Source organism: Erpetoichthys calabaricus, chromosome 1 (genome assembly GCF_900747795.2).
Source record: "Erpetoichthys calabaricus chromosome 1, fErpCal1.3, whole genome shotgun sequence".
Lineage (NCBI taxonomy): Eukaryota > Metazoa > Chordata > Cladistia > Polypteriformes > Polypteridae > Erpetoichthys > Erpetoichthys calabaricus.
The window spans coordinates 162,243,346-162,253,279 of NC_041394.2; the positions used below are offsets into that span (position 1 = coordinate 162,243,346).

At 40.8% G+C, this 9,934-nt stretch overlaps 1 protein-coding gene across 2 annotated transcripts in view; it reads right to left on the reverse strand.

The window, feature by feature from the left end:
* Positions 1-364: 364 nt before the first annotated feature.
* Positions 365-9,934, reverse strand: part of LOC114656516 (CD9 antigen-like) — a 240,130-nt gene continuing 230,560 nt past the window's right edge. For both annotated transcript variants that reach the window (XM_028808172.2, XM_028808168.2), the window contains exon 8: positions 365-811. In XM_028808172.2, coding sequence (XP_028664005.1) covers positions 746-811 — 66 coding nt within the window. In that variant the 3' untranslated portion in view covers positions 365-745. The remainder of the gene's footprint in view (positions 812-9,934) is intronic.

The window sequence follows — 9,934 nt, forward strand, 5'->3', positions numbered from 1 at the left end:
TTTCATAAATTCAACATTTAGTCAAGTCAACATTATGTACTACTTAAATTATGCTCTGGATGTAATGCTACTTTGATTCTATCTTTATGTACTTCTAATTTGCAAAATTCTTTGTATAAAATCTAAATTTTAGAATACATGTAACAGGCAGCACTGTACAGCTATTGGAGAGATTAAGTGTCCACGTCAAGAGTAAACAAACAAACAAACACTCGAGTTGTCACCGACAAAAAGTTTGTGTATTAGGAACATTAGTGTAGTGATCATTTCTTTTTATATTAAGGCAGTATAATCTTCTATTATTTCTATTAGAAGCAGAAGTGCAAAAAAAATAAAGGCAACATAATTAAAACAGACCTAGAAGTTCATTTTAGTTACAAGTTTATTTATTTGTCATTTCTAACCACATTGTTTTATTCTGAATATAGTATACCCTGTGAGAAGTTCAATAACTTTTAATGCTAAAAACTTTAGTCTATTTCAGCTTAAAAAAGCAACACAAATATATAACAGATTTTACAGCACAAAAAAACTTTATAAAAAATATGTAGGAAATGTTTCATAATCAAGTTAAAGACTGTATAAATTTTTGTTACAAAGTTAGTTAAAAGCTTAACAATACAGCATATTCATATCAGTTTAGGAACAGAATAAAACATACAGGGATGTTCCCAACAGTAAGGCATACAAAGAGCTTCATTTGTTTTATTTAAATTTAAAAGATTTTCTTTAAATTTACTATTTCTCACACCATCTCTCTGTTTCGGCGGATGGCACAACACAGAACCATGCTGAAGATCATGCCAAAGATCTGTAAAGGAAAAAAGGAAAAAAAAATTATATATATATATATATATATATATATATATATATATATATATATATATATATATATATATATATTCAGACTAAAATACACAGGAGTGTAAACCCCAATGTGAATATGTGCAACCATGTAACATATTTTGGTTTTATGCACTCCTTTCTTGCACAGTTTCATTGTGTTGTCAATTTTTCTGTCAATAAAGAAATGTGCCCAAAAAGCTTCACATTGCTCATTCTGTGCTTGGCAGATTTTTAACAAAACTCATTGGAACAGCACTGCCAGATTCAGTGACAGAGCTGCATCCTATAAAACACGATGTAAAAGATCTCTTTGGAACCCATCCAGTCTTGTAAAATAGTTTTAGCATTTAATTTGTGCACTGCTAGTATTCCTATTATAATATACAGTATGAGTTTATGAATAGTAATATCAAAACATTTTTCTCCCATTCCCTTTACACTTTAAAAAAAAAAAAAAAAAAAAGAGCCAAGCAATATCAAAGAGGGGCTACCATGATCTGAGGAACAGTTTTAGATTCTCATTAGGCATTTTTACTAGGGATGGGTGGGTCAATACCAGTGGCAGACCGTGCATTTCACACCTAGGCCTTCAGTAGTGCTCCGTCTGAATCAACCCGCCCCTCAAAAACTAATTTATGGTTATAAAAACCATCTACAGCTGCCCCATGATGCTCTCATTCAAATTTTTATATTACACCATTCTATCCAATCAACGGGTCTGAATACGGTGACGTTGCCGTACACCTGCTAGAGGGCCCTAGTGAAACCAACTCAAAATCTGATTGGTTGAAGCAACAGTTTAAATCGACATTTATTTTGTGTTAGAGGGCCTGCAGAACGGATTGTGGAAGCTTCCTGGGCAGACTTCTTTGACTTTGACCCTGCCTGGCAACAAATGATGGCTGAAATGTGATTGGTTAAATATTTTAATACGAAAATACATGTCTGGAAACAGCACAACCATCAGAAAAGCTATGAAAGGAAGCAGACAGACTATTTGGAATTATTTAATAAGTATTCAGGGACAAAATATAATTAAAATCAGTTTGTGATTCAGATATTTTTTTAGGCCAGCAGAGAAGGCCTTGCAGGCCCTGACAGTCCGCCACTGGTCAATACTAAAGTATAGATTGCTTCCAATCCTGACATTTTAATTTAAACATCGATGTTCACATTAAAAGTATCGATACTACAAATGTTCAATATTATGGAAGTTTAGTAGAAATTATTTTAAAAAGTATTTGATGGTGACAGCATGATTATTAAACATGTCATATTGTAAAATTAGTGTCCCATAAACTAGTAAAATAGGTGCTACTTTTCCTTCCTTCTTTTCATCCTCCTGCATTCACACTGGCAATGCTGCAATCCACCAACCAAAGCAGTGGGACTGTGTATGTGAGGCAATGGCATAAAGAAAGCAAATTGTTGTTTGGAGTTATTTTACTCCACCAAACAATCAGATCAGGTCAGGTTGGGGTGCATGCAGTGGTACAGTGTGTTGCCAAACCCACCACACAACAAAACAGCTCGGTATCCTGGTTGGCAACCCCCCAGGCAGACATGTGGTCCAGTCTCACCCTCCGGAAATGACCATCTATCTGCCACAGCCAGGTGTTATGTGGGGTCTCCTTGTCCAGCCACTCAGGTTCTCAACAATGAGGATCCTATGAGCCAGATCACCCTCGGGGGAATCGTACCACTTGGCCGTAGTGCTGAGACTGAAACTCCCTCACAATGCAGGTAACGTGCCTCATTTGGGAATCCTTGAGCAACCGCTCATTCGACACAAAGTCAATCCAACGGTACCCAAGGATTCTCCAAAGAGACACAGTACTGAAAGAGTCCAGTCTTCATCTCAGGTCACTGGATAGAGTCCATGACTCACAACCATATAGCACAACAGGAAGCACCAGGACTCTGAGTGGACCTTCATCCTTTTACATAGATATTGGGAGCATCAGACACCCCATTCCAGTGACCTCATGACTCCCCATGATCTCCCAATCTGTCTAATGACTTAATAGGAAGAGTCAACAGAGACATGAATGTCACTGCAGAGATCAGTAAACCTCTCAACAAGGTCAACACTCTCTCCACTGACAGACACACTGCTGATGGCTATGCCTAAGAGGTCATTAAAGGCCTGGATCTTGGTTTTTATCCAGGACACTCGAAAGCCTAGATACTCAGACTCCTCACTCAGTCTCCAGATAGGGGCAATAAGTCCTGTTTTCCAGTCAGTTAGGATGATGCCCGTCTCCCAAATGGAAGCAAAGATTGCTTGCAATGTCAGGAGGACAGCCTTACCACCAGTCCAGAGAAGTTCATCCCGAATACCACAGATCCCTGCAGCCTTTCCTACCCTCAGCTTGTTCACCACCTATGCAATCTCAGTGAGACTGGGTGGTTCACAGCTAATTGTAGGATCAGTCTCAAGAACTGAACAATAATGAAGCAAACTGTGATACATGTCAGAAGACCTACATTATTGAGGCAATACCTCAAACCTTGTAAAACACATGGAAGTAAGTCATGTTGCCGAATACAAGGATTTACAACAGAGGCAATCAGAAGATAGCACAGACACTCAGGCCTGGAACACTTGCCAAAGGGCTGCAGTCTACTCTTAAAGATGCCTTCCAGAAAGGCAGGCAGTACCCAGGTAACATTAGTACTGTAAACTGAGGTAGGATTGTTATAATTGTTTGAACAGAAAATAATCAATGTCTGTTTTTAGTGAGGAGTACATTACATTTACAGCTTGATGAATGGACATACTAAAAACACATATTCAATTAAACTTTATTTTTTATGTCCATTTTGTTAAAAATATTATTATATATATATATATATATATATATATATATATATATATATATATATATATATATATATATAATAACCTGTACTTACCTCAGGCTGTAAAAACAATGCTAAAATAGGTAGTCCCGAGCGTTACCCGGGCAACGTTATACATGCGTCTTCTCTCACCTGTAGGTGTGCCTAGTAACTATGGCATCTTGTAAAAAAAGTTTTTCAGCAGTCCAAGTGTTGCACGCTCTTGACAAATATAAGACTAGTGATGTTGAGGAGTCTCTCATCAGCAATGATGACAAAGTGAATCTGTCTGTCTTCAGGCAGTGCAAATGAAAATGGACAGTGTAACCAAAAGTTATTCTGATGAATCTGGAAATGCCGCTCGCTTGATATTTGCATCATTATTATATTTTTTACACTTCTGACTGTGTACTTTGTGTTTTACACGTTTTACGGTAAAAAATAAAAATGTAATTTTTTGAGCCAAAAAAATATAATGCTTCTTACTTATTTTTCAAGACAAAAAGTAATCTAACACTTGTTGTTCCATCCATTGTTTGCAAGAATTGAAAATGTTTAATAATTTCTATTAATAAACAAGCAAAGAAGTCTGATATTTGGCACTACAGTAATCCCTCCTCCATCGCGGGGGTTGCGTTCCAGAGCCACCCGCGAAATAAGAAAATCCGCGAAGTAGAAACCATATGTTTATATGGTTATTTTTATATTGTCATGCTTGGGTCACAGATTTGCGCAGAAACACAGGAGGTTGTAGAGAGACAGGAACGTTATTCAAACACTGCAAACAAACATTTGTCTCCTTTTCAAAAGTTTAAACTGTGCTCCATGACAAGACAGAGATGACAGTTCAGTCTCACAATTAAAAGAATGCAAACATATCTTCCTCTTCAAAGGAGCAAACAAATCAATAGGGCTGTTTGCTTTTAAGTATGCGAAGCACCGCGGCACAAAGCTGTTGAAGGCGGCAGCTCACACCCCCTCCGTCAGGAGCAGCGAGAGAGAGAGAGAGATAAAAAAATCAATACATGCCCTTCGTGCTTTTAAGTATGCGAAGCACTGTGCAGCATGTCACTTCACGAAGCAGCTACACAGAAGGTAGCCAACGTGAAGATAATCTTTCAGCATTTTTAGACGAGCGTCCGTATCGTCTAGGTGTGCGAACAGCCCTCCTGCTCAATTCCCCTACGCCAGGATCAGAAAAAGTCAGTGCAAGAGAGAGAGAGAGAGAGAGAAAAGTAAGCTGGGTAGCTTCTCAGCCATCTGCCAATAGCGTCCCTTGTATGAAATCAACTGGGCAAACCAACTGAGGAAGCATGTACCAGAAATTAAAAGACCCATTGTCCGCAGAAATCTGCGAACCAGCAAAAAATCTGTGATATATATTTAAATATGCTTACATATAAAATCCGCGATACAGTGAAGCCGCGAAAGGCGAAGCGCGATATAGCGAGGGATCACTGTATATGTAATAGTATACTAAAGTCTTTAAAATGTGTTTTTTTTATATCCACACATATTGCAAGCTTTTATAGAAGATTAACCATTCTTGCAAGATTACACGCTGGCTATATCAGTATTGGTATCCGTGTCAGCAATACGGACCTCAGTATCACCCGGAATTGGATCAAAAAGAAAATCAACAATATCACCCATCACTAATTTTTACCTCTATTTCACATAATGTAGTGCATTCCTAAAAGCCATGTCACATTACATGACTTTTCCAGTGATTTTCAGTCACAGTCTTCATTTACATAATCTTAGTGAGTTGGAGGCAGTTGTGTAATATAACATGCCCAGGTTTGATTTTTGTCTTTATTTACAGAGACGAGCACTGTGTGCATGAGGGCTGACAACCGATGAATGCTCATCTGGAAGTACAACTAGTATAAAGCAGAGACGAATTGTAACATACATAGATATTTTGGACCTCACAAACAAAACAGAAGTTTGTCTGTCTGATGTCTTGTGTTTTATGGACCAGGACAGAATGGGAAAAGAAAAAGGGTAGCAATTGTGGTTGTGGATGTTAACCCACCGTACAGCACCGGGTCAGGCAGGAAGCACCTTATTGGCTCATAGAAAAAGGGGAAAGTATGTCTGTGGTGGAAGGTGGTCACTCAGTTGGTCAATGTGTCATGTCCAGCAATTTTTGGTCATCTAAATGAACATGTTACAGCAACAAGATCAACTGTGGTCTGAAATTCTGACATTCCATGATTAGAAGTCGCATAACGAGAGAGGAGATTAGAAGACTATCTCTGGCTGAAATCTTGGTGCTGGATAGAAGGGTATAGGTTTATGAGGTATTGGGACTCTTTTTGGAGCAAATGGGACCGGTTTCATCATGAAGAGGTACATATGAACCAGAGGGGCACCAATGTAAATTGAGAGACATATGCGTAGGTTAATTGATGATTGTTTAATCTAGAAATTGACAGGAGGCAGAGAGTTTGAGAGAGGTCGGGGTAGAATTGTACATGAAGGGATGAACAACAGTGTAAAAATAAATATGCATAGTAACAAATTCTATCCCAAAGTTTTAAATGCAAAAGTAAAATAAGTAACACAATAAAAGTAGCTTCCCTTAATGCTAGGGATATAAAAAAATAAAGCAAGTTGGAGTTTTATGTAGCTCAGCAAAATTATAATATTATAGCAACAACTGAAACCTGGCTAAATAGCAAAGTTGGGGAGGAGTATAACATAGCAGAATACACATTTTTAAAAATGATAGCCAAAACAGAAAAGGATGGGGGTCAGGGTTGCTGTTTATTTCCCACAAAATGTAAATGCAAGTATTCTTCAGTAGGATGATGGGCCACATCTTAGTGAGGACATCGATGTTTATCTTAAAGGCATTGGGGAAAGAGCCTTATTTTAGTAGCAGGTTATAGCCCCTAGCCACCCCAAAAAAAGGCCAAAGACACAGAAATTTCAATGTACATATTTGCAGAGACATATTATAGTCATGGGAGACTTTATCTACCCAAATATTGAAGCACATTAAAGTAGCCTGTGACTTTATATACAGTATATATCTTTATATATAATCTTCATTTGGATCTTGATTGTTGTTTGTCTGCGAATTCACTGCCTTGTGTGGTGTTCCTGCTGTGTTCAGTAGAGGGCAGTAGTGATGGAGGAGGAGAGGAAGTGAGGGGAATGAACGTTGGATGAGGTTGGAGTGTGGTGATTAAAGAGGATGTGTTTCTATCGACTGTCGTTGACAGCACTTTGTCCAAATCGAATGTTCACCCACTTCTTGGAGTCGGCAGTCAGAGTATATAAGTCGGGCACACTTCTGTGATTTTCCATCAGTCGGCGTTTGAAGAATCCATATTACTAACCGAGAATGGTAAACCGGATGGCATGGACGCAGGTACACGGCGATGGGACCATGAGACGTACTGCGCAGGTGCGTACAGCGCACGTCTCATACACCGCAAGCGAAGTCGTATCCACCGCGCACGAAGGAGTCACGGGCCAAAAATGAAAGAGCTCAACTGACGTGAATGAGAAATGAAGCAACAACGCGCCCATAGCTAACGACTACCGACACGGCCACACAAAAAAGAGGATTCTGCGCTGCAGCCCAGATTCAAACGGAAGAGGCTACGGAGGCCCCACAGGTCCACAAAGATAATACGGAAGGTGCGGGAAAGTACGAAAGGCAAAGGCGCCTACACAGCATAGTGAAACCGGACATAGTACGGAAGACGCAAGCGTCACCGCCATATTGTGAGTGCCACTACTGCGGAGTGAAGGCGCAGGCGTCACCGCCATATTGTGAGTGGCACAACTGCGGAGTGAAGTTAGGAATAATGTGCTGCTTGGGATTGTACAAACCGCTGAACGCTTTACACCAAATTCAAACACAATACAGCTCAACGATACAAACACGAGCCCACTTGGATAAGATCAATGTATGCAGGTGACTACAACACGCGTCTGAGACTGTGGAAGCAAAGTAGGCACGGGTTCAAAATGAACGCGGAAGCAAAGCAGGCACGGGTTCAAAACGAACGAGCTCAACTGACGGATATACAAACACGAACCCGCCTGGATAAAATCAATGAACGCAGGCGCCTACAACGCGCGTCTGAAATGCCGCGGGCAAAGCGGGCACAGCTCCAAAACAAATGAGCTCGACTAATGTATTTCGGGATACCCAACGCCGGGAGTAGGCGAGCGAAGCGAGCAGGGGGCAAAGCCCCCTTGTATATAACTAAAACAAACTTTTTTCATGTTCTAGTAATAATTGCTGTTGACCTTCGTAGGATAGATGCCACTGGTTCAACATTTAACTGTTTCTGCAGTTTCCTGAAGACTTTCTTGCCCAACTACTACTTTTGAGAACAGATTACTGGGGTTCTTCAATTCTCCACTACTCTGTAAACCCATCTCTTAGATCTTCTATAATACTTTTTTGACTTTTCAAAGTCTATCCATTGCATGTAGGTATCATATATGACACAGGCCCAGTGCAACTTATTATCACAGCAGGAATCCACTTTGGCCCATACCTGTAATTTCTTACAAACACTTCATTACCATGTATGAAGATTCTTAACTTGTTTCTGTCAAGCCATTTGTTCAGTTTTAGGTATTTAGCTGCACTTTTACTTTCAAATTTGGAACTAACAAATCAAATGTTGACCTCAATCTACTTGACATCATCGATTCTCATCATCAACTGACTGGATGAGAGTAGCAATCTTGTACTGTTGGCATATGTGGCAGTTTTTAACATGAAACCAGACATCCTTACGGATGGTGGGCCACCAGGCTACCTTCAGGATTCTCAACAGGGTCTTGGTCTTCCCCAGGTGCCCCTCAAAAGGACTGTCATGGAAGTACTGGAGAAACTCTGGAATTAGCTCTTTGGGAACCACTAGCTGATATTTGTGGCCTCCGTATCTTGACGGGATCACCCGATACAGCACTCCTTGGAGTTCCTCATAGTTAATATGCTGAGGTCTACCCCCTGACCCTTCACTGCACCCCTGACAAACAGAACAAGTTGTCTGAGCTCGAGCGATTACCTGCAAGTCCAGGGGCAGTTCAGATACAGAGAGTTTGACCACAGCCACAAGTGCCTCTTGGAACTCTTCATGGATCCGGGACAATGCATCTGGCACTATATTGCCATGCCCCTTCCGTTAGTAAACTTGGAACTTGAATTCTTGAAGTCGCAGAACCCATCTTGTAAGCCTGGAAGAAGTTTTTGAGCACTTGAAAGCCCAGGTCAAAGTATTATGATCTATAAAGATGATGAACACTGTTCCCTCCAAATAGTGCCGCCACTTTTCCACAGCCCAAATTACAGCCAAACACTCCTTTTCACTGGCTGAATAGTTAAGCTCAGGTCCCCTTAATTTCCTTAAGGCATAAGCGATGACTTGCTCCCCGCTGCTATCACACTGAGTAAGAACCGCACCCAGTCCCACATTACTTGCATCAGTATTCACTTGAAACTGGAGTTGTGGATTCGGCTGTGCCAAGATGGGCGGCTCCTGTAAAGTGTTCTTCAGCCTCGTTACTGCCTCCTGGCATTCAGGTGACCATTTCCACGGGGTTCCCTTCTTGGTGAGGTGATGCAAAGGGGCTGCCATGTCTGCCATGTTTGGTATAAATTTGTGATACCAACCTATCATTCCCAAAAACCGTTGTAGGCTTTTCACGTTGGTAGGGGTTGGATAGTCCCGTATAGCAATGGTTTTTTCGGGATCCACCTCCACCCCTCTTGCCGAAACCACATGGCCCAGGAAGGTCACTTGGGATTGCATCAGATGGCATTTCTTTAGGTGCAAGGTCAGGTTGGCCTGATGGAGACGATGGAAGACTGTTTCTAAATCCTGCAGATGTTGATCTTTTGTTGGTGAGAAAACAATGATGTCGTCTATATAGACAAAACAAATTTTTTTTTTTGTTCCATTAATCTCTGAAATGTAGCCCCGGCATTGACCAACCCAAAGGGCATAACCCGATGGCCATCTGCATAATAATGGACGTACCTCTTCTGGTTGGCTAATTATATGTGGTTCCATGGCCTTGTCCAGGAACTCTGCCACCGCTAAATAAAACTGGGAGATTGGTTGGCCAAGTTCTTCCGAGCCTGTTCTTCCAAACTGAAACACCCCACCCCCAGGCAAGGTATACTCTCCTCGATAAGGGCAAATGGTCATCCGTGCAGCCACAATGGAATCCAACCCTAGAAGTAAGGGCATGGCCAGATGGGCATCAT